The 25,116-nt window shown below is 41.9% G+C and overlaps 3 protein-coding genes across 8 annotated transcripts in view; all 3 read right to left on the bottom strand.

The window, feature by feature from the left end:
- LOC125019477 (serine-rich adhesin for platelets-like) overlaps positions 1-23,010 on the bottom strand; it is a 33,018-nt gene extending 10,008 nt beyond the window's left edge. Inside the window, exons 1-12 of one of the 4 annotated variants that reach the window (XM_047604281.1) lie at positions 22,779-23,010; positions 18,356-18,444; positions 14,300-17,561; positions 13,506-13,754; positions 11,332-11,580; positions 10,839-10,959; positions 9,669-9,826; positions 9,286-9,549; positions 8,895-9,164; positions 8,499-8,596; positions 8,299-8,378; positions 7,292-7,367 (exon numbers count right to left, since the gene is read on the bottom strand). In XM_047604281.1, the coding sequence (XP_047460237.1) occupies positions 8,316-8,378; positions 8,499-8,596; positions 8,895-9,164; positions 9,286-9,549; positions 9,669-9,826; positions 10,839-10,959; positions 11,332-11,580; positions 13,506-13,754; positions 14,300-17,561; positions 18,356-18,444; positions 22,779-22,827 (4,872 nt within the window). In that variant the 5' untranslated portion in view covers positions 22,828-23,010 and the 3' untranslated portion in view covers positions 7,292-7,367; positions 8,299-8,315. Of the gene's footprint in view, positions 1-7,291; positions 7,368-7,851; positions 8,379-8,498; positions 8,597-8,894; positions 9,165-9,285; positions 9,550-9,668; positions 9,827-10,838; positions 10,960-11,331; positions 11,581-13,505; positions 13,755-14,299; positions 17,562-18,355; positions 18,445-22,778 lie in introns of those variants that run through there. The other 3 variants (XM_047604272.1, XM_047604261.1, XM_047604290.1) reach the window with 3 other exon arrangements.
- LOC125019584 (cellular tumor antigen p53-like) overlaps positions 1,418-25,116 on the bottom strand; it is a 28,052-nt gene continuing 4,353 nt past the window's right edge. For 2 of the 3 annotated variants that reach the window (XM_047604437.1, XM_047604453.1), the window contains exon 11: positions 23,178-25,100. In XM_047604437.1, coding sequence (XP_047460393.1) covers positions 25,010-25,100 — 91 coding nt within the window. In that variant the 3' untranslated portion in view covers positions 23,178-25,009. Of the gene's footprint in view, positions 2,059-23,177; positions 25,101-25,116 lie in introns of those variants that run through there. The other variant, XR_007114096.1, reaches the window with a different exon arrangement.
- Positions 2,096-7,303, bottom strand: LOC125010254 (cellular tumor antigen p53-like). Its single transcript, XM_047588758.1, has 9 exons — positions 7,292-7,303; positions 7,072-7,179; positions 6,667-6,841; positions 6,472-6,584; positions 6,180-6,289; positions 5,343-5,353; positions 2,850-2,941; positions 2,701-2,771; positions 2,096-2,452 (listed from the first exon to the last, which is right to left on the bottom strand). Exons 1-9 carry the CDS (start codon positions 7,301-7,303, stop codon positions 2,362-2,364), a joined length of 783 nt encoding a protein of 260 aa, XP_047444714.1. The 3' UTR covers positions 2,096-2,361.

Below are 25,116 nucleotides of genomic sequence, written 5' to 3'. Positions count from 1 at the left end.
TTCAAGAGTTTTGTTTTCAGACCTTGAGGTAATGTTTTAAATTTAATAAAAACCCTCATCTCACTCAAATAGAAACTTTGAGTCTACACTTATACTATTGTATTTTATTACCATTTGCTTACCATTTGCATTTGCGCACCATTTGCTTTCACCTATTTTTATTTCCATGTTCAACCGAGCTACTGTGACACAGTGTAAGTCTACTGTTAATATACCACACTCCCTGACTCACTTATATACAATTTCAATGGCTGATTGCTATTACTCACCCGAACATATCAAAAAACAAACTTGATCCTGGAACGATATCTTTCCCATATCTGTTTCCTGAAGAGTCTAGATCCTGGACAGACTGATGAACTTTCACCATGAGATTGGTACTGCAAATAAAACACAGAGTCCTAAATAATAACACCTTACACTGAACCAAATGCTAAATTATTCTGAATATTTCTTTAAAATCTGAAGTGCTGATGCCGCTCTACTCACCCAGCCTAGAGACGCTTCACGTCACTCTGACCAGAATAACCCATCATTTCATGATGTGGTCATATAACACCCACACCGTTGTCACGTAATAAACAGCACATTTTACTATCACCACAAGGCTCCATTCATTTGGTTTTGCATCCAACATGTAAAGTACTAACAAACATTTGCAGCTTCTAACAGACGACAAAAGCACATTGATACATAAAGCATTTATTTATTAACAAAAATGCAAATTAGTACAAAACGAAGCTGTGAAAAGGTGACAAAAAATATAGAAAGATCAGAAAGACAGAAAACTCTTATACAAAACTATGTTCCTAAAATAATCTATAAAGGTACAGAAACAAACGTAAGAAATGCCTTTAAAGCGCCACTGTGGGCATTGCGTCTCCTCCTTCTGGCGGTGAGAGGAATTACACAGAAATCGTTAACAGGACACATGCAGGTGACTTTGCTTCTGGTACGAGAGCGGTCCCGTCGCTAACTCATAGCTGTCAGCAGTAGTTTGTTAGCTGAGTGGTTTTGTCCAAGGACAGTGATTGGTCACATTAAACTGAAGTGCTGATTAAATGACAAATTGTTGTGTGGGAAAAAAAATGGTTTAAGTCACAGTTTAAAACTCAGCCTCATCTTTTTAAAATCTTAGAGTTGCTTGGAATACACACAATCTTGATAATTGAAAGTCCTGTAAGATATAAATTTAGACCGAGTGTCTGTCACCGTCACAGTTTCGTTTAAGGTCCTTCTTTTCTCTCAAGACATGATGTGCACAGTGTTCTGGATAAAACTGATGAGGGATTAGTTTTGGGGGCGAACCAGCCAGCCCTTTGTCTACCAAATCTAGTGTTAATTTGAACAAAAATCATTGCAAAACATGTTCCCTATGATTATCATTGTGTAAAAAGAAGTAACACTACAGATAATATATGGATACTTGAAAATATATTTACAGCTCTTTGTAATAAGAAAAAAAACAAATACAAATGACAGTTTAAATCAAAACAAAACAAAAAAAAAGCCACACTGAAATATGATCAGTTAATACCATGTTGTGAATTAAGCATCAGTTAGTTTTGCTTTACACTGGCTACCTTGTCTTTTTTTTTTTTCTTTGAATTTTAAACCTGCTTATACAGTAAATATAATCAAAGCTGGACAGAGTTGGACTCCCAACGGTAACACATGAAAAGGTAAAAGGGTTCTGACAGTGTATGGGTTGGTTTGGGCTGTGGTACAGTACAGCAACATTACGGGAGGTAAACATCGATACAGCTTTTACAAGTAGGTCTTTATACTCTTTCCAATAAATGGCAGTGATTTGTGTCATATAAATGTGTCAACTCAGAACGAATAAAGTTTTTTTCAGTTTCAATTTAACTTGTCAGTGTTGGGATTCAAGTAACTGCAATGTTCAACCTCTCCACTGGATGCCACTAAATTCTACACACTTGGACCATGACATGTTCTTGTCACTCAAATGAAACGGAAACAATATTAAAAAAAGTCAAATAAAATGAAGGTGTAAACTCTTCAGTTTTTCCCTGACTGGGGTAAAGGCAGTTTAACCTCACATCCGTGAGGAGAAGGAGCAGAGTGTCAACAGGACGAACTGCTCTCCCTAGCACAATCCATTCAACCTTTATTTGTTTGCATATGTGGGAAAAAAACAAAACAAACAAAAAAAAAAAAAAACAGCACAACTCTGTACAGCACGGTACAGTACCCGATCAGGCAACACAGTTAAAGGATCAAACTCTGAGGCAGGACGTGATTTGGGTTTTTTCATGGCGAGTAAAAACTTGAAACAAACCGATGGCCTGGAAGCATATAGAGATGATGCTGGTTTAAACGATGAAGGCAACTTGCAGCTCAGTCGCTGTCGCTTTTGTCGCCTTTATGCAAGAGTCTCTTGCCAGACGCGGGCTGAGGAAATTTTGCATGGCCCCTGGACTTGGGTTTGCTGTGGAGACAATATTGGAGAAAAAAAAACAGTCTACATAAATGAAAGGAGGTGTGACCGATATGGGCTAAATTAAATAACTTTTGATGATAATATTAATTACTGAAGGCTAGAGTTGATTCATATAATCCTAGAACGTTATGCTGTCTCGTTGTGGGATGAATAGTTTTTCTCACATCAGGCTTCCATCAGGTCAAAGCGTAGAATTGTAGCTCTACTCAAACTCTTTTTGCCACATGTCGTCCTACCTCTCCTTGTCGAGCAGCTCCAGGCCGTCGTTAATTTTCTTCAGCATCTCAAACCGTTCCCGCCCACGAATCTGCAGCAGACATTAAAGGTTACCCAAACAATACACAAACCAAGTGAATGTACTGTAACTGTACGTGTATTTACTTACATGGAGAACAAACACATCCCGTTCCTCATCCTCGGTACTAGAGGTGCACTTTGCCTTTTTGGTGGATGCCGTGTCGGGAGGAGGGGCGCTCTCTACGACACAAAAGTGGGGTTAGCAAGGAAAACAATCAAATTCAAAGAAACGACACAAGAGAGAGAGAGAAAAAACGCACAAACAAAATCTGCATCAAATATATACAATAAGAGAACGCAGTAAAGATAGTCATAAAATAAGTTTAACTGAAGTCACAGACAGTGTCAATAAAACCATCAACCTGTTGGGTTTAAAGGGGTTAATAAGGCCTTCAGCCTGTGTATAACCTTGGGAAGAATCAAGAAGAATGTTACTTACGCTATCTCACCATATCAATCGTTTTCTTTCGCTTCACTACAGCTTGCTCACAGACTAGGACACATTACACCCTAATATCTCACTTGCTGGAGACCAGATAAAGCTAATCGGCTATACATAGAAACTCACTGACACATAAGAGGCAGCACTCCTCCCCATTGTCTTATGGGCGGGGTCTAGGTAGAATAAGATCACTGTACGTCCCTGAAGTTGGGCTTTTGGGGTTTTTTTACCCCTAAGGTGAACTGACCAAAGCATCAGCGCTGAAATCAATATCTATTCTCTGTGTACCAAATAAATATCCAAAACGTGAGAAATTGTCACGTGATTTGTGCGTAGGTGAACTACCCTTTCCAAACGGTATAAAGATCCTGGGCTGAAGGAGAGGAAAATATCCTCCATCACAAATTGGGGGCTCATCCAGGATACCAGCACTCCTAGACTGCAGTAACCCTGCAGTCTAGGAGTTAGGGTTTGGAAGGTCCCCTTTGTCTAAATATTTAGGCTTGTAGATCGCCTACGTATTCAGAGAATAGAAGCTGCCACTCCAAACGCCCTGTAGATCAGACTAGGAGTTAGGGTTTAAAAGGTCTCCCTTTGTCGGAATATCTAGGCTTATAGATTGCCTAGGTATTCAGACAATTAAAGCTACCACTCTGAGTGTCTGAGTAGATAAGACTAGGAGTTAGGGTTTAAAAGGTCCCCCTTTGTCAAAATAATTAGGCTTGTAGATTGCCTGGGTATTCAGACAATAAAAGCTACCACTCTGTGTGTCTTGAGTAGATGAGACTAGGAGTTAGAGTTAGGAGTTTTGTTTGAATACTTAGGCATGTGGATCCCCTGGGTGTTCAAAGAAAAAAAGCTGCCACTCCGAATGCTCAAGTAAAACAGACTAGGAGTTAGGGTTTAAAAGGTCCCCCTTTGTCTGAATATTTAGGCACCTCGATCCCCTGGGTATTCAGAGAATTAAAGCTACCACTCCAAATGTCTGAGTAGATAGATAGATAGATTACTTAATTCATCCCCGAAGGGAAATGAGGTAAGGGAGTAGGAGTAGGGCAAGTACAGGAGAAGAATTTAGAGGTCTCTCATTCAGACAATTCGGGCCCGATATTGCCTGATTGTCTGAGTGTAAAAGACACCCTCTGAGGTAATAGAATGAAAATAAGAAATCATTAAAAAATAGCAGAAATAGAGAAAGATAAAAGAGGCAAGAGGTTTATGTAGGTATTAATAAGGTGTCTTTTGTTTTTACTGTTGTGAGTGAGATCTGCAGAGCACGCCGAAGCAGCGGGTGCACGGAAACCTAACGGTGATAACATAAGTCCACTGTCTGTTGAAGTAAGCTGTTCAAGGTTCTAAATAAGTTCTGGTGTCGTGACCGGGTCCTTATGTGAACAGTCACTTGGGCTGAGGACATAGCGTGCCATACCTCTCAGCTGGCCAGAGTGTGTGAATGAGAACACAGTATGAGAGTGTGATTCAGACACGGCTGAACAAGGGACATTAGGAGCCCATATAAAGGAAAGGAGGGACAGAATAAAACGATCTTTGCCGGAAAAGAGAGCAAAAAGAGAGCTTAAAGATTTTGAAAAATGGTGCAGAGACTTAACAACAGATGGTCTGTTCGGTGGCTTAGGGGGGCACCCCCACCGCCAACCACTCTATACGGGAACTCTCTAAAATATAAAAACCAAACAAAAACAATTGATTCAACTGATGACACAATTTGAAAAATTGGGAAGGTTATCAAAGGGAAAGAAAGAAAAAGAAAAGGTAAAGATTGAAGATCATGTAAAATTTACAAGCATGCATTTTAGCAGTTGCTATTCTAGCCACAATAACATTCCAGTGCAAGCAGTCCAGACCGGAGAAAGGCAGGAAGATAAGGACGGACTAACAAGGACAACCGCCTCGACAACTGGTGAGATAGCCCTTCCATAAACACCACGGGAAGCGCAGGCTAATGCGTCAACATTAAAAAAATAAATAAATAAATAATCTGTTTGTGGACACGAGGACTATAATGGAGAGAGCAGAACAGGAGAACTCTAATGAACAGTATAGCCCAAATAATTTGTTTATACAGATGCCACAATGATTGTAACCAAAGGCCTCCTTACAAGTGAATTAAAAACCCACGCCGGGGGAGGCTGTTGAGTAAGCATATAAAGAAGAGGTAAGAGAGGAGCAGTCAAAAGAAATGAAAAGTACACTGAATGAATTAAAAGATGAAATGGCCAAATTAACTGTTAAAACCAGTGAAGTGGAGTCAAGGCCAGAGTATGGAGACATGGGAGGGAGCGATAAAGGGAGTGAGGGAGATAGAGCATGGGGGTTAAGAAAGCGGATGACAGGGACATGATAAGATACCTGGAAGAACAAACAACAAAACCACATGATACTGAACAACTAACAAAGGTCCTGAAACAGTTGGGAGAGAACACCGCAAAACAGATTGAGGCATTGGAAAGATCAGAACACGGACTGCAAAACACTTAAGAGAACACCGTGTTCCAAACATACCATTAGAGAAAGAATCAGAATCAGACAGTGAAGTAGGACAGAGGCAGGCATCACCAACAAACCTCTTGGAAATTCTCCCCTTTTATTGATTATGAGTTAGGCTTAATATTGCGTGGACACATTACCATAAAGATTTAAATGGTGACACACAACTGCAAGAGTGGTCTCTTTTAACTGTTTACAGTAGGTGTCTTGGTGGTCTCCACTTCGAAATAAAACCCCAACGTCCTCAATCAAGTACTTGTGAATTTGTCAAATTTGCATGTCATATCATAATAGAAAAGTTAACAATAAATAAACAGATTTACTGACCCTTTGCTATCAGTACATGTCAGACAACAGGACCAAATAAAGCAGAATAAGCTACCACAAACCTAAAACATGATGTCCCCATATGAGGACACTGGGTCTACTACATACACCAGTACTCCTTTTAAAGGGGAAGCCACTTACTCCTGAGTTTCAAGGGTCAGGATGGTGAGGATGGGTCTGCGGTTCATGCCCCCCATGCAGGAGCTGTTGCACATGAAGCTCAGCAGGATGGTCGTCATTTCTGAGCCCAACTAAAACGAGAAGAAAACAGTTAAGGTTTAAAGCGAGACTGATCACATTAACTTATTTTGAAATTGCAAGTATTTCCATATCAGCTTGTTGGTAGTGATGCTGCTTTCCAGTGATTACATGGATCACAGTCTTATTAAATGTGCAATTAAATATTACTGTAAAATAAAATGGACAGTTTTACCTGTGGGGGTTCATAGGGGACAGTGACGCTCTGCCTCTTTGTGTGCGTGTCTTCACAGTACTGGGCAGACTGAGTGCCCTCCACTCTGATCAGATGGCTGCGGTGCTCAGCAGCTAAATAGAAAACAAAGTTAGGATGAAATAAAAATCACAATTATATCTAAAAACCAATCACATTTTGAAATGTTTTCCTTACCGTCCTCGTTCTGGTGATGGGGACATCTACGGACCACCTCTGCCACATCCTCAGTCTTCTTATAAACCACCGTGGCCCTGAGGACAGCTCCTTGGGGAGGCTCCTTACTAACCAGAACGTCAATAGGACTCGTCTTTGCAAGCTGGCAAAACAGTTTGTTGAGAAGCACCGAAAACTAAGAGAAAGCGCAGAGAGGAAGTCAAACATGTTACCATCAGTGCAAAAACATGGAGATGTTGTAAATTATGATACAAAGACTGAAGCTGAAACACAATCCTAAAACTTTGATTCAAACTGATCAATTACTTTCTACTCTAAATAAGCTGAAACTTTGATTCCTGTTTACTCAATTCACCAGATAAACCAGATTTGGAAACCATACTCTCCAGGGTAGTCGGTTGTAACTGGGACGGTGACAGCCGGGGGAGTGACACCGTCTTCAGGTAACATGTCAGTGGGCAGCTCAAAGAGGTTTTCATCGAAGCCCTCTGCGAGCTCCTGATCATTCAGAAGCTGTGAAAATAAATGTGTTCAGATTGAAGTTAGTGTCATAATGTTAAACACTTGCTAGTTCTATAATTTAGCTTAATGTCCCACATCAAAAGGTACAGATGATCATGCTTACCAACAAACACATTGACCCGTTTTGACCTGGAGGGTCCTCAGCCTTGATTGTTATGTCTGAGAGGGAAGGAGTTAATCTGAAAAGAGAAACATACACCAACGTGAACATTTTCAGGAGATTTTCAGACATTTTAAGAAATGTGAAAATGAAGACTTTACTTACACGTTCTGCCACAGTTCAGGGAATGAGTCCTGACTGAGCGGCAAGTTCAGCAACCTAAGCTATTTATAACAGCTCCATCTCAGACCCTGCAGGTGTTAGATGTTACATAAACTCACGTACAGTGAGTTCAGGCCAGCTTGACACAAACAGCTTCGTCCATGTGCTATGTTATTTTATTATTATTATTATTGTTATTATTATGTCCATGTGACTTTTGGACGTTCCTTTCTGGTTTTCAACCTGCAGCTCATCTTCTCGTTATAAACTGAGATTTAAATCAGTGTACACCGCGGCTCAGTCAGGACATTAAGTCTTGTAGAGATGTGAACGAAGACGTCTTTTTTTTTTTTTTTTTCCAGTTGTCATTTAGCTCGCAATAAAGTTGGAGAAACCACATGTTTATGTTTTGATACATTTATTTAAAACACCAGGAAAAGACGTGACAAGCCACAGATGCAGATATTGAGTAAAATACAGATTATCAGACTTTTTACCTGTATCTCTTATAACAAAGCTTAATTTACTTATTTTCTTGTCCTGGTTGAAATATTGTATATAATGTGATGCTATGAATAAAATTAAAAGTAATGCAGCAAACAAAACATGAACAGGTTGTTTATAGCACTTTTTTAAAAAAAAATAAAAACTTTTGTATATATATATATATGTATGTATGTATGTATGTATGTATGTATTGGTATGTATGTATGTATATGTAGTTAAAAGAACCAATAAACACAACTGCTTACTATTCAGGTCTTTAAACAAAGCCGTTGACAAGAAAACAAACTGTCAAACACTCCTTCACCAGAACAGTTTCCAAACAATCAAATGCAAAGCGTCACCTTGTGCTCCTGAGCTTTCAGGGTTTCACAAGTTCCCAGTAAACGCTGTCCCCAAGCTCCTTAGAGAAATGGTCCTTCAACTGCAGCAAAATACAAAAAAAAGAAAAAATGAATTTTAAAGCTGCATGCATCGAAGCGGCGAACAACACAAAATACCTCCTGCATGTATTTATTCTACCAGAGGCTCAGACGTGACCCACCTGTGCCTGTATGCTCTCCCACGTGGTGGAGTTACTGCAGAGGAGAGGTGTTTCCGAGGTGCACAGCATGGACAGGGACAACAGTCTTTCGTCTCTGGCTGCGGGACCAAACAAGAGGCTTGTGAGATGTGTGAAGAGGAAGTTGGAGCACAGAGGCATACTCTCTTTCGCAAAACAAATTCTGTTTTGTCACCCGAGTTGGGGTTTTTTTCGGTATTTTTTTTCTCATTTATTTAGACCAACCACATTCTATTGTGAGGACATTTTGAGCCTATCGTGTAGCGATCAGCAGCTACATTCCAAAAACAAACAAAAACAACAAGCCCAGCTTTATATATTTAACACATCTTTGGGTGCAAAACACTTAGAACACAAGTTGGCCTGAGAGAATCTCACCTGTTTCATTTCTTGCTTTGGCCGGATTACTCATCACATTACCTGCCTCTGTACGAACTTCAAAATCATATGTGGTTCCTGATATCAAATTTGAAAATACATAGCGGGTGCTGCCGTAGACACTATCTTTATGGGTATAGTTCCAGAAGATGGAGTTGAGTGTGACCAGGTACGTGATATTTGGCGATGCGTTCTCAGGGGCCTTCCACGTAAAGGTGATTGAGCTATGATTCCTGTCAGTGGCGACTGCATCAGTAGGTGGACGAGGCACTGAAAATAGCGAGGAGAGAGAAAACAAGAGAGAAGTGTGTCAGATTAATTGAATGAATGAATTAATAGAAATAACGACAGTGTAAAAAACAAACAAAAAAAAAGGGGGCCAGTGACTCACAGGTAAAATTGGAGGCTCCCACTGACTCACTCAACAGGTCTCCACTAACAGCGTAGACAAGCACAGTGTAGTTGGCTGCGATCTTTAATTTTTCAAAGCAAGTTGTTTTAGTTGTGTTGTCCTTTATTGTGCGGTTATTTTTTATTACATCATCCAGATATAGCTCGACTATGTAACTCTCAAAATCGGTCAGCGGGGGGCTCCAAGTCGCTCGAACCGTGTCTTCAGTTGTTTTTACGGTCAGGTCTGAAACTGGTCCGGGAGCTGTGAGAGAGCCACACAGTCAGGTTAGAGACATTCAGTACGGCACGAAAGGTATCCTGTTTCTCTGTTGGGGTATCAACAACAAGCGGCGTGTAAGTCAGGCAGTTAACAGGAGTTACCAGTGTAGAAGCTCATAGATACGGGGTCTCCCTCCAGGGTGTGATTGGCCAGCGCTGTCACGGCCAACGTTACTTCTGCGCCCTTTGGTAGTTCCCTCTCACAAACTTGCCATGAAGTGCCTTCCACCACTTGTGAAAGGTTAGCCAAGGGGGTTCTCCTAATGTAGAATTTTAATAAGCAACAAAACTGGCACCTCCCAACATCTCCAGAGCAATTCATTTAAAAATGTAATACCAGTGCATTACAGTGATTATACTAGCACAGCTTTGGCCTTCATTAACCCTTTAAAGCCTGAACGTATCGCTGGCGACGCGTTGAAGCGCGGCGGCGTTTGAATTGCCGTAACTCACAGTGGTTTGCACCGTTGACAAAATTCAAAGTGGATTATGGTAATTCAGATACCGCAAGCTTTTTTATGCATGTTCAGGTTTTAAAAGGTTTAGTCTTAGCAGAAAATAACGAACTAACTGAATTCTCTAAAAGCAGCACTTGGCAAGATGAACCAGCTCTTAAGTCAAGTGCTGACCTGCTGAACAGAGGGTGGTGGGGGCTCTAACATATTTCTGCTACCTAAAACAAGCCCCACTAAACCTCCCTGGACCCTAATTTTGCCTGTGTTGGGTTTATACCCAGATTATTAGGTGAACAAGCATTAATAGACCTCGGCACGCCATATGCCAAAAATGTATTGCAGAAATGTACACCGCCACTCAGATAAGCCAGATGTTGTCGGCAAGTCTTCGCCTGGAGAGTATAACTTACATATGCATTAATGGTTTGAAAACCAATGCTGAGAACAGACAGCTTATGCACCACATACTGTGCACCGAAGATATCCATAGCATTTAATACCTCTCCACAGTTTTCGCCAATTAAATCTGGTGGTTTTGAAATACGGAAGAGCATTAGGGCCACCCATAAGGGAAAAAAATGAGAGGAGGTAGATTTTTTTTTCCACTGACTATGTAGAAAGTGAAGTATAAATAAACGATGAACAGCATTAAGACGCAAATAGAGACTTTACATGAATTACATGAATTCTACATCTCTGAAATGAACCAAAATAAAAGTCTTGTACACTCCACCAACCACTGTCATCCAAAGAGCCGTACTGATAACATGGCAAATATTTCTGAATGCATTCTGTGCTGCTGTCTGGAAATACGTACAGTTCCTTGTCCTTGTAAACCGTCACCCTGAAGCCCGTGTGGTTCCCCTCAGGTGTCTTCCAGGTAAAATTCACTGAGTTGTCACTACGATTCATGTTCAGAAGAGACACTTTCTCAGGTCCTGAAAGAAAACAAATAGATACGCCTGTGTCATCTGTTTCCTGCTGATTTGAATTTTATTCACAGACTATTTTTCTCCGGCGGCAGTTATGCAGCTTACTTCCTGTTCAAGTTCTCTATAACTAAACAAGATACACCGATCAGGCATAACATTATGACCATTATGACAGTAGAAGTAAATAAAATTGACCATCTTGTGATAATTCAGTGTTCTGCTGGGAAACGTTGGGAGTTGCAATTCAGGGGGATGTTAAACTAGATTAGGAAGGTGGTCCTAATGTTATGCATGATCGCTGTATAAACACAGTCTGCAGGAAAAGGAGCATCATCTATGACAAAACAGTTTTAGTTACTTGGCATTGTATAAACTCACTGGTGTACGCTGTGACGAAAGACTCTTCGCTCCACCTGGATTCGTCCTTGACTCCTGACAGGACGATGAATTTGTAAAAGCTTCCAGGTGTCAAACCATCGACTTCTTGGGTTTCACTGTAAGCCCTCATCTCCCGAGCCTCGACCTTAACAAGATAGAACTCCCGGTTTCCAACTGGTTTGTCCCAGCTCAGAACGATGGATCTTTCCTTTACTCCTGTGACTCCAAGGTTTCTTACTTCATTTGGTGCTGGAAAAAAAAAATGACATGTAAATGTTTTTAATACGGAGAATGTTGTTTGTAATGTTGCCATTTGTTTGAGCATTTGGCTCACAGATGAAACTGTGTGAAAGTCCTTGCTTTAACGGCATTCAGATCTGGGTGTCTGCGGAGACATTCATAATCATAAGCTACGCATGTGTTAATGACACGTGATACATCACCCAAGAGTTATCTTCCTGCCACAGGCAAACCGAGCTAATTCTTGATCTGACTGAGATGTCTGGAAAGTGAGCTTCAAAAACCCACCCGCAATTACCTCTTATTGCCATGGGTGGCACCAAAAGGCACAAAAAAGCAAAGCCATATCTTAGGGAATGAACTGTCTGATTGATCCCGCTGTGCTGATTGGTTCTGAGCTGGTCACGTGTTTCATGGGCGCCATGTTTGATACATCTAACCCAATGTTTACCCATAGAGAAGTGGCAATAACAGAGAGCAAAGTTGGATTAAAAGATAAAATATGCCACAGTGCTTAGTCTACGGCTGCAGCAAAGGATCAGGAAAACACACAAAAACGGAGAAAGTCATGGGAGCAGAAGTTTAAAAGGAAGAACTGCATGTAAACTGATTTCTCCTTATTATGTGAGCTAACTGTCGATGTCTCTCTTTGACGTTTGTTAAGATTTTATACAGGAAAAATAAAGTCACACCATCATTAATGTGTAGCTTGATGTCAAAAATGCCCAACACTGTCTGAAGTTATAACCAAAACGTCCGTCATATATACTGTGAAACCCATGTGTCGATGTTGATTGAATTGACGCGTAACTTTGCCTTAATTACTACTTAGTTATTATGGCTAGTGTGCGAATGTTAGAATGGTAATACTAATGAAAATACTAAAAAACAATAAGACTAATTTAATTTAGACTATTTATGACTGTTTATAATCTTGCTGAGTAATTTCAAACTTTTAACCGTGATGGATGACTGAGAAGAAGGTAAACACAACTCCATGACTGATAAGGTCATTGGACTACTAGGCATTTTTACAGAGTACATTTCTTTTTTTTTTCTTTTTACATTATTTTCATTTTCAAGGACAACTGCCACATTCATCAGAAGTGAACACAGATAATGGCATTGTAATAAAGTTTAGTGAGTCAGTATTTCATAAGAGAAGCTGAGGATTTTTTAAAGTGGAGTCAAGGACTTCTTTTGGAGACAGTGTCTAGCAACCATCAGTGATACTGCACTTCAAGTAGGGCTGCACGATTCTGGAAAAATGTGAATCACAATCTCTTTACTTAGAATTGAGATCACGATTCTTTGCAAATTGTTTATTGCACTGATGCAGTTTAACAAAGCAAAGCAAAACAAAAAACATTCAAATGGTCAATTCAAGTAATTCAGACATTGAGATTTTCTTAGAATATATAACATACGTTTGAACAATAGGCCATCCATTTAACTGTCTTTACCGTTGACTTCTCTCTGCTTCTCTCCCTCACTGTTTCCTAACACTCAACTGCAGGCGGGCTTCCTGCACTGACGGAATCACGTGTTGTAACGACGCTTTACCATATGTCGAGGGAGGAGTCAGCGACAGTGCTGCCTTTAGGGGCACTTGAAAAAATCCGGGAACAAATGGGAGCATTTGTTTGTGATCCCGCTCTTGAATAAAAATGCTTAAGAATCCTTGTGTTTCGAAATCAGATCATATGGATGTGTGAATTGAGATCGAGATTTTTTCTTAACGATTTATCGTGCAGCCCTAACTTTAAGCTGCATCCATATTGATTTTTCAGTCCCTCTTTGTCCATGGTTCATGAACTTTGAGACAGGCTTCGTCTCTCATTTACATACAACCTATATTTGTCTTTACAATACGATTTAAAGACAACTTCTACATGTATATTGTACATGTACTGAATGTAGAAGATGCAACTCACTGGTGTAGAAGGAGGCGTTCTGTGGGTTGAGGTCCCTTTCACACTTAACAGGGAACACCTGGACTGAGTAGTTGGTGCCTGCTGTCAGGTTGGCAAGATCCAGGGTCGTGTTTGTCAGGTTGCTTTCCAGCTGTATGTCACCATTGACCTCTACACGGTAATGGCTGATATCACCAGGCCCGAGGTCCCAGGTCAAGGTGGCGTTCTTGGTAGTGATATTGGTCACATTGACTTGACCAAAGAAACGATCTGAAAAATAGGTGAAGGCTGTTAACTGTCAAACACAAGGGAGATACAATTACACAGGTACTTCCTTTCTTCTCTAAGAGTTTCTTTTTGCTCTTTAAGCAATTTTCTGAGTGTTCCTGGACTACGACATGACAAGAACGCTCCCACTCCACCATCAGCAGGGAGAATTCAGTGGGTGGAACCAACGTTGTGGACGGTGTCTCCTTGCCATAAAGGTTAGGTGAACTCTGTGCTTTGGTCACATATCAGACAACTGTAAAGGACACTCCCACTGGTCAATGCCTCAATCCTGTTAAATGGCCAACAAAGGCTCCCAAAGGTTTTTCTCCCTAACATCGCTACCACTCGCCACATTTCATTAAACCTCAGTGGCATCTTGTTGCTACAGCTACTCTCCTCCTTTGTCTATTTAGAATCTTAAACAGTTTAATGTAAATAAATTCTAAATATTGCGTCAAGACATAAAGCAACCATAGCGTGCAGGTTTACACTCTGGAGCAATTACTGTAAATTCAGCAATAGTAATAAATCAAAGTGAGTCCTACCTTCATAACAAATAAAAGGCAGAAGCTCGTAGCACTCCTTTTCAACCCAAGCCCCAAAGCTGAGCATGGCCACACAAGAATCTTCGATGTAATTCTCATCAGGGTCGGGGACGTCGGGCATCGGCATAGGTGACCGTGAACACGTCGCTTCTAACGGTGGAGATGTGGCGGCTCTGCGTGTATCTGTGCTGACCGTGGGTCCATCTGTGGCAAAACCTTTGGTAGTGGAAGTCATGCTTTCGGTTGTGTTTACTCTGGTAGAGTTGCCGTTGTATGTGTTGTACTGTCCAGTGGAGTTGGTCTCAATTTGACCAGTGAAGTTGGTGGTATCCGTTGTGCTATCAGTTGTGTATTGTCTGGTGGAGTTGGTCATCCTTTGATCAATAAAGTTGGTGGTATCCGTTGTGCTGTCAGTTGTGTATTGTCCGACGGAGTTTGTCATGCTTTGATCAGTGGAGTTGGTGATATCTGTTGTGCTGTCAATTGTGTACCCTATGGTGGAGTTGGTTGTATCCGTTGTGCTGTCAATTGTGTACTGTCTGGTGGAGTTTGTCATGCTTTGATCAGTGGAGTTGGTGATATCTGTTGTGCTGTCAATTGTGTACTGTATGGTCGTATCCGTTGTGCTGTCAATTGTGTATTGTCCGGTGGAATTTGTCCAAATTTGACCAGTGAAGTTCGTGGTATCTGTTGTGCTGTCGGTTGTGTATTGTCTGGTAGAGGTTGTCATGCTTTGGGTTGTGTCTACTCTGGTAGAGGGTGACGCGTTTTGATCAGCGGAGTTGGCGTTGTATGTGAAGACAGTGGCGCTGTTCATGCCCGTTGAGTTTTCAGTTGTGTACTGTCCAGTGGAGTTGGTCTCAATTTGACCAGTGAAGTTGGTGGTATCCGTTGTGCTGTCAGTTGTGTATTGTCCGATGGAGTTTGTCATGCTTTGATCAGTGGAGTTGGTGATATCTGTTGTGCTGTCAATTGTGTACTGTCTGGTGGAGTTTGTCATGCTTTGATCGCTGGGGTTGGTGATATCTGTTGTGCTGTCAATTGTGTACTGTATGGTCGTATCTGTTGTGCTGTCAATTGTGTACTGTCCGGTGGAGTTTGTCATGCTTTGAACAGTGGAGTTGGTGATATCTGTTGTGCTGCCAGTTGTGTACTGTATGGTCGTATCCGTTGTGCTGTCAATTGTGTACTGTCCGGTGGAGTTTGTCATGCTTTGAACAGCGGAGTTGGTGATATCTGTTGTGCTGTCAGTTGTGTACTGTATGGTCGTATCCGTTGTGCTGTCAATTGTGTACTGTCCGGTAGAGTTTGTCATCCTTTGAACAGTGGAGTTGGTGATATCCGTTGTGCTGTCAGTTGTGTACTGTCCAGTGGAGTTTGTCCAAATTTGACCAGTGAAGTTGGTGGTATCCGTTGTGCTGTCGGTTATGTATTGTCTGGTAGCGGTTGTCATGCTTTGGGTTGTGTCTACTCTGGTAGAGGGTGACGCGTTTTGATCAGCGGAGTTGGCGTTGTATGTGAAGACAGTGGCGCTGTTCATGCCCGTTGAGTTTTCAGTTGTGTACTGTCCAGTGGAGTTGGTCTCAATTTGACCAGTGAAGTTGGTGGTATCCGTTGTGCTGTCAGTTGTGTACTCTATGGTGGAGTTGGTCGTATCCGTTGTGCTGTCAATTGTGTACTGTCTGGTGGAGTTTGTCATGCTTTGATCGCTGGGGTTGGTGATATCTGTTGTGCTGTCAATTGTGTACTGTCCGGTGGAGTTTGTCATCCTTTGAACAGTGGAGTTGGTGATATCCGTTGTGCTGTCAGTTGTGTACTGTCCGGTGGAGTTTGTCCAAATTTGACCAGTGAAGTTGGTGGTATCCGTTGTGCTGTCGGTTATGTATTGTCTGGTAGAGGTTGTCATGCTTTGGGTTGTGTCTACTCTGGTAGAGGGTGACGCGTTTTGATCAGTGGAGTTGGCGTTGTATGTGAAGACAGTGGCGCTGTTCATGCCCGTTGAGTTTTCAATTGTGTTCTGTCCAGTGGAGTTGGTCTCAATTTGACCAGTGAAGTTGGTGGTATCCGTTGTGCTATCAGTTGTGTATTGTCTGGTGGAGTTTGTCATGCTCTGATCAGTAAAGTCAGTGGTATCCGTTGTGCTGTCAGTTGTGTATTGTCCGACTGAGTTTGTCATTCTTTGATCAGTGGAGTTGGTGATATCTGTTCTGCTGTCAATTGTGTACTGTCCAGTGGAGTTGGTCGTATCCGTTGTGCTGTCAATTGTGTACTGTCCAGTGGAGTTTGTCATGCTTTGATCAGCGGAGTTGGTGATATCTGTTCTGCTGTCAATTGTGTACTCTATGGTGGAGTTGGTCGTATCCGTTGTGCTGTCAATTGTGTACTGTCCGGTGGAGTTTGTCATGCTTTGAACAGTGGAGTTGGTGATATCTGTTGTGCTGTCAATTGGGTACTCTATGGTGGAGTTGGTCGTATCCGTTGTGCTGTCAGTTGTGTACTGTCTGGTGGAGTTTGTCACAATTTGACCAGTGAAGTTGGTGGTATCTGTTGTGCTGTCGGTTGTGTAATGTCTGGTAGAGGTTGTCATGCTTTGGGTTGTGGATTCTGTGGTTCTGGTGAGGCTCATTACCACAGAGGTAGTTGAGCTAGCTTCTGGTGCGGGGCAGGTACAGGAGCAGCTGCAGCAGTCTCTCCTTGGGAAGGAGGATTTGAACACCGGCCAACCAGGGTACCAATTCTGAAAGGCAAGGGGGTCCCCATTGGCCCAGCGGGTCCAGGGCATACTGGGTTTGCTGGTAGAGTTACTGGTGGAGTCACTGATATCGTAGCTGGTGAAGTAGCTCATGGAGTAGCTGGTTGGAGTGCTAGTGTAGTTGCTGGTTGTAGTGCTAGCGGGGTAGCTGGTTGGAGTGCTAGTGGGGTAGCTGGTTGTAGTGCTAGTGTAGTTGCTGGTTGGAGTGCTAGTGTAGTTGCTGGTTGGAGTGCTAGTGTAGTTGCTGGTTGTAGTGCTAGCGGAGTAGCTGGTTGGAGTGCTAGCGGAGTAGCTGGTTGTAGTGCTAGTGTAGTTGCTGGTTGGAGTGCTAGTGTAGTTGCTGGTTGTAGTGCTAGCGGAGTAGCTGGTTGGAGTGCTGGTGCTATTGCTCGTGGAGTTGCTTTTGGGGTCGAAGTTCTTGCGAAGGCCGATCCAGTGTTCATAGTTGATCCTTCGGGCAATGATCTGGGTGTTTTCAGGGGTCACAGTCACCAGGTCTTTGAAGCACATCTGATCAGACATAAGAGGTCATTGACTTGTCATTCTTTCATAGATGAGCGCAACAGTCAAAATTAGTAGATCGTGTCTACATTCAATATTCAAGGTAAAAGGGGGGTTTCTTTAACAATGCTGCTGCTTTGAATAAATTCATGGCATCAAGTATAAATGCTTTTCACTCTATATAAATCCGACTTTTGAAAATGATACATCTTCACAACTACAAGATGGGTTGCCAACACATTTAATACATGCAGCAAAGTGCTGAGTTAGCTGCAATAATTTTAATAAGTCTCAAATAATCAGATCTGAAGGAACTACCTAGATGGAACATCTTCAAGAAACTCTACAAGTTCAGTCGCTCTTGTTTTCAGACTTTTGTTTTTGAATATGCGATACCTGTATGACTGAGAACCTCTATAATGTACCCCTTTTACGCATCTGCCTTTGTAAGGGCTAAACAAATGAGATGTAATGTATTCATAAATTAGCTTTTAAGGTGGACATTGGAAGAGTTTTACATGCTCTGACACAGCCAGGCTAAAGGAGACCCAGTATTTATGCTAAGCTAAGAAACCGTAGTGCAGACAGTTGACTCACTTTACTGATAAAAAAAGCAAACAAATGTATTTCCATAATTTCACAGTTCTCCTTTAGGTTGATAATAAGCCATGTATATCAGCCAGTGTTCATGTATCTGTATGATAAAAACTGCGCCCCAGTGATTACAGCACATCACAAACACTTGGATATTTTCACAGGTCTTTCAGACTGTTTTGTACATAGATCTGCAGTTGAGGTTTTACCTGGCAGCTTTTTCTGGCCTCGTCCCAGGTAAGATTTTTGGACTGGATGAAGTACTGCCGCTCTGCAGAGCCGTACGTCAACATCAGAGCTGAGGGGAAAACAGGCAGGAAACAAAAGGCTATTTTTTCTGCACAGGTTTTGTGTCAACAACCAACCAATGAGGAAAGAGTGTTGTCATTCCCCCACACTGTTACAAATTACTGTACATTTGCACTGAAATATTAGTTAGTTGTGGGATTAAATTTAACAGTGCTTTTTTTTATAGGTCATTGTGGGAAAACTGAGTGTGTGAGTCTACACGTGTTGAAGTGGTGAGCACGAAATCTTTTAATGTTGAAAAGTCCATTGGTATTGGAATAACATTTTTTTTCCCCCACACTTGTTTCAGTGGCATGCTACCTGTGACACCAAAGAGTGGCGGTGATATTCTAATTTTACCCTAAATCTTTCTTCAGGCTTTAATTTAATTTAAAGCTTATTTCATTTATATAGCACCTTAAAAGCAAAGAGCATTTGCAAAATGCTTCACATTCAACATGCCATATAAACATGTAAATTAGCTATTAGCACCCAAGGCGACCAGATGAGGAAATGAAAACAGATCAAATGTCATTGAAAGCCAGGGAATAAAGAGGGTTTTTTTTTGTTGTTGTTTTTTTGCATTTTTCTGCATTTGTCTGCATAGTTGAACACCACAGGGTGTCAACATTATATGAGGTCGATGCAGTTATATTCTTGCAGCTGAAAGCTTTATTACTTCAGTGCGTGAATGTGACCATCACCAGCCTCTCTGGGAACTGTCCTGTTGATCTTTATTGAGTGTAGTGACCTTGTGTGGCAGGGAGGGCAGTGCTACACCTCAGTGAATAGAGGGGGAGAACAAAGGACAGAAAAGATGTGGAAGGATGGACACTGGAGGAGAGGCATGTGGTGCTGGTAGGAACTAGTGGTGCGTAGGGTTCTGTGCATCCCAAGTCACCTCACTCAAGTATGACTGGGTACAGGGGGGTGTTGTGTAAATCTCTGGAGAGGAGAGAGTCCAGGGGGGTAAGGGTGTCCCAATGGAAGGAGAGAAGTCTGCCATAGGGCACGTAGTGATAGAATGAAAACAATAATCCAGCTCTTAATAGCTGGGACTCATCAATTCTTCTTGATGTGATCCAGCACGGGATGGCAGGTGACGACACACATGCATGTGGGCATTCCCTAAATATGAGTGAGACCATTACCAGGGCCCAAAGTTAGGTCAGAAGCCCCAGCACCCAAGAATCCCCACCCCAGTGTGGGGCGCATGGGTGACAGGACCAGAGAACCACCGTAGCCACGGGGCAAGCCACACCCCAGCGCAGATGGCGAGCGACCACCAACACCCCCAGACCGACCAAGCGAGCACAAGCCGGTGCAGGCCGGAGCGGCCCCCCAGACCACAGGAAGAGGGAACCCCCACCCGCCAGGGAGAGACCCCAGCCCCCCACCGATGGGAGAGGGGAAGCACCGAGCCACCACCCGAACCAGTCGATACCGGAACAACCGGGTACCAAGGGAGCCGCCACAAACCCGTCGCCATGAAGCACCGGGAGACAATGCCCGGCCAAGAGGACACCAGAGAACCTAGGTAGGTACCCCTACCAACCGCCGTGGGGCCACAGACCACCAGCCCAAGATGCCCCTGCCAGCGGAAGACCAGGCCCCCCGAGCCGTGCCAAGGGATAATGAAAAGTGACAGTGTCCCTATTACTGTGCTTCCTCAGTCCCTGATGAGGGAGCAAACCCCTACACCGTGACCCTGTGACCCTGGATGTGGTGTGGTGCATTAAGACAGGGGGCAAACAGGAGGGTCGGGTGGGTCAGAGGACTGCAGCACACTACTGTCCAGCAGCCTGCCCTGACCCTGACCGATCCTGGGTGGACCCCCAAGGTGAGGTGCATTAAAAACTTGGGATGGGTGTATGTGGTGTACCTAGCCATGGGTGTAATAAGTGACATAAGTGTACGGTGGAGTGTGAGGTGAGTGCAATTTAGGAGGCAGGCAAGTGAGGGCCAAGTCCCCTGGAGAAGGGCCGAGGCGCAACAGCAGCCCATGGGACCCACAAACGGGGCGAGGGCCCCCAGGACTCAGAAAGTCCCCCGACCAGACCCCGCCCCCAGCCCAGTACAGCAACCAGGATGCAACAGACCCCCAGGAAACCCCGAAGAACCAACACCGACCAGCCGAGCAATGGCATTGCCTACCCCCCCATCCACCTCTCGAACCGTTCTCAGGGGTGCCCCCAAGGCGAACGGAGACCCCACCCACCGCAGCCCCCCCGGCCCCAGCGCGACAGAGCAACCGGACACGCCCAGGGTGGTATTCAGGCAGCCCCCTGCACCCTCAGGCTCCGACCCCAAGAGACTGGGCGTGGCCCCGACCGCCGGGGCCCCCCGGACCCCAGGAAGGCCCCCCGACCAGCGAGGGCCCAGCCACCGGCGGAAGGGAGGATGGGCTGGAGGAGGAGCCGGGCGAAGGTAGGAGTGACCGCAAAGGGGAGGGAGAGGAGGGGACAGGGAGCTCAATGTCATTTTAACCTCCTGAGACCCTGTGTCCTCATATGGGAACATTAAGCTTTAGGTTTTGTAACAGCTTATTCTGCTTCATTTAAACTTTTATCCACATAACTAGACACTAGTTGATGAAACTTGACCACTAATTCATTCAGCAGCTGATCACGTGAAAAAGTGGACATGGTAAAAAAAAAATTTACATTTTAAACTTTATGCTGATGATTTACGCTTATTCTATCAAGAGTAACAAGCTATAACATCTGCAATTCAATGCAAACCAATTTCAGGCATTAAAATTTATTTACAATTATATTTTGCTACATATTGGCTGAAATCCACATGAGGACATAAGTTTTTCTAAAAACTACTTCTTGCTCAAAGACAATGCTTAGTTTTTGTAGTTTTCTAGGTCCCAACAATCCCAAATAACGAGAAATGGAGAAATTAGAAATGCAGAGCAAACAAAAGCTCATGTCTCAGGAGGTTAAAACCATGTATTTTGTTAATAAAGAGACACATGGTCACTTTGTAGTAGTGTTATTTGTCATAAATCTTGAATCCACCATTTCACATGCTACATTACTGCACGTTATCCGGTGTATAACACCGTCGTAAAATGTAGCATCTTTATAACAACACTGTAGATGAATAATTTAACAAGCTAAAACATTTAGCTTCTTCAACAGCAAAACACCATTATTAATTTGTCAGTAAGCAGCTGGCAACTGTGCTACCAGATGTTTAACGTGGTTTCTTTTTAATATATGGGTCAAAGACGAGACATGTCAATTCTGGTGTCCGAGGCATATTTATAATAGTAAAAAATAAAATAGAATAAATTATAATATTTGGTGTTGGTTTTGTTAAAGTAATGACAACCGTACAAGTACTTATATGTAAAACAACTAAGTACTCATTTTTTTTTATCTACAAAGTAACAAATTTACATTTTTTAAAACCATTTTTGGATTCTCAAATGTCCTTCCTGTGTATCGCACATAAAGTGGCTATTTGACCATAGTTGGATTTGGACATTCATGTTACAGGGTGTTGTATCAGCCAACAGATTCTGAAGGACCCCCCAAAAGAGATGACAATGTCAATAAATCTCTCTTAAAATGTTGATATTTTGACCTTTTCGCTCAGTGGTACATGATGTACCACCATGATGTGTCTTTCTGGATAACGCTAATAACACATTTATAATTTTTTAAATTTTAAAATGACCTATTTCATGTGAAATATGACATTGATGTGTTGAAGGTTAAGCTAATGTTTTACACAGTAGACTCAGTTAGTGCCCCATTATAAAGGAAAAATAGTTGTTTTGTCCTTCCTGGATAACGAAGGTATTCTGTTACCCAGGACATGTCCTCTGTTAGAGAGACTGGACATGTTAATCAATTCAGTAACTGTAGGTTTTTAGACATTGATTTGACGTTGTACTGTTGTTCTTTTATTAGTAATAGCAGCTTTAAAAGTGAAAAAAAAAAAAAAAATCAAAAACAGCTGCTATTTTGATTTTTTTTTTTTTCACTTTTAAAATCCTTAAACGTCTTTGACCCATATACAACTAGTTCTGTCTATTCTATGAACAGTTGAGTCATTATCACACAAACACATTTTAAAGTATTCAGGAGTTTTGTTTTCAGACCTTGAGGTAATGTTTTAAATTTAATAAAACCCCTCATCACACTCAAATAGAAACTTTCAGTCTACACTTATACTATTGTATTTTATTACCATTTAATTATCTTTCACCTATTTTTCTTTCCATGTTCAACTGAGCTCATGTGACACAGTGTAAGTCTACTGTTAATATATCACACTCACACCTGACTCACTTTTATACAATTTCAATGGCTGATTGCTATTACTCACCCCAACATATCAAAAAACAAACTTGATCCTGGAACGATATGTTTCCCATATCTTTTCCCTGAAGAGTCTAGATCCTGGACTGACTGATGAACTTTCACCATGAGATTGGTACTGCAAATAAAACACAGAGTCCTAAATATTAACACCTTACACTGAACCAAATGCAAAATTATTTTGAATAATTCTTTGAAATCTGAAGTGCTGACTCACCCAGCCGAGACACGCTTCACATCACTCTGACCAGAATAACCCAAAATTTCATGATGCGGTCATATAACACCCACGTTGTCACGTACAAAACAGTGATTTTACTATCACCACAAGGCTCCATTCATGTGGTTTTGCATCCAACATGTAAAGTACTAACATTTGCAGTTTCTAACAGACGACAAAAACACATTGATACATAAAGCATTTATTTTGGCTTAAAGCTTTGAGTAACAAAAATGCGAATTAGTACAAAATAAAGCTGTGAAAAGGTGACAAAAAATATAGAAAGATAAAAATCTTATACAAAACTATGTTCCTAAAATAATCTATAAAGGTACAGAAACAAACGTAAGAAATGCCTTTAAAGCGCCACTGTGGGCATTGCGTCTCCTCCTTCTGGCGGCGAGAGGAATTACACAGAAATCGTTAACAGGACACATGCAGGTGACTTTGCTTCTGGTACGAGAGCGGTCCCGTCGCTAAACTCATAGCTGTCAGCAGTAGTTTGTTAGCTGAGTGGTTTTGTCCAAGGACAGTGATTGGTCACAATAAACTGAAGTGCTGATTAAATGACAAATTGTTGTGTGGGAAAAAAAATGGTTTAAGTCACAGTTTAAAACTCAACCTCATCTTTTTAAAATCTTAGAGTTGCTTGGAATACACACAATCTTGATAATTGAAAGTCCTGTAAGATATAAATTTAGACCGAGTGTCTATCACCGTCACAGTTTCGTTTAAGGTCCTTCTTTTCTCTCAAGACATGATGTGCACAGTGTTCTGGATAAAACTGATGAGGGATTAGTTTTGGGGGCGAACCAGCCAGCCCTTTGTCTACCAAATCTAGTGTTAATTTGAACAAAAATCATTACAAAACATGTTCCCTATGATTATCATTGTGTAAAAAGAAGTAACACTACAGATAATATATGGATACTTGAAAATATATTTACAGCTCTTTGTAATAAGAAAAAAAACAAATACAAATGACAGTTTAAATCAAAACAAAACAAAAAAAAGCCACACTGAAATATGATCAGTTAATACCATGTTGTGAATCAGTTAGTTTTGCGTTACACTGGCTACCTTGTCTTTTTTTTTTTTCTTTGAATTTTAAACCTGCTTATACAGTAAATATAATCAAAGCTGGACAGAGTTGGACTCCCAACGGTAACACATGAAAAGGTAAAAGGGTTCTGACAGTGTATGGATTGGTTTGGGCTGTGGTACAGTACAGCAACATTACGGGAGGTAAACATCGATACAGCTTTTACAAGTAGGTCTTTATACTCTTTCCAATAAATGGCAGTGACTTGTGTCATATAAATGTGTCAAATCAGAACGAATAAAGTTTTTTTCAGTTTCAATTTAACTCGTCAGTGTTGGGATTCAAGTAACTGCAATGTTCAACCTCTCCACTGGATGCCACTAAATTCTACACACTTGGACCATGACATGTTCTTGTCACTCAAATGAAACGGAAACAATATTAAAAAAAGTCAAATAAAATGAAGGTGTAAACTCTTCAGTTTTTCCCTGACTGGGGTAAAGGCAGTTTAACCGCACAGAACATGATTAACGTAAAATGTTTAAGTCAAATTAAATAAGTTCCCTGCAGAATTTAACACTGATTAAATCCAGTCCCTCCCATGTTTAGGTGTCACCCCAACATCTGGTTCTGAGCAACCGTAAGAAGGTTTGAGATCTCCAGGATAATTTCCAGAATCTCCAAAAGCAATGAGAGCAGTGAGGAGAAGGAGCAGAGTGTCAACAGGACGAACTGCTCTCCCTAACACAATCCATTCAACCTTTATTTGTTTGCATATGTGGGAAAAAACAAAAAAAAACAGCACAACTCTGTACAGTACGGTACAGTACCCGATCAGGCAACACAGTTAAAGGATCAAACTCTGAGGCAGGACGTGATTTGGGTTTTTTCATGGCGGGTAAAAACTTGAAACAAACCGATGGCTTGGAAGCATATAGAGATGATGCTGGTTTAAACGACGAAGGCAACTTGCCGCTCAGTCGCTGTCGCTTTTGTCGCCTTTATGCAAGAGTCTCTTGCCAGACGCGGGCTGAGGAAATTTTGCATGGCCCCTGGACTTGGGTTTGCTGTGGAGACAATATT

Source organism: Mugil cephalus, chromosome 1 (assembly GCF_022458985.1).
Source record: "Mugil cephalus isolate CIBA_MC_2020 chromosome 1, CIBA_Mcephalus_1.1, whole genome shotgun sequence".
In the NCBI taxonomy this organism is placed as follows: Eukaryota; Metazoa; Chordata; class Actinopteri; order Mugiliformes; family Mugilidae; genus Mugil; species Mugil cephalus.
Note: the sequence above shows the minus strand (reverse complement) of the source record. Positions and strands in the feature narration are given on the sequence as shown.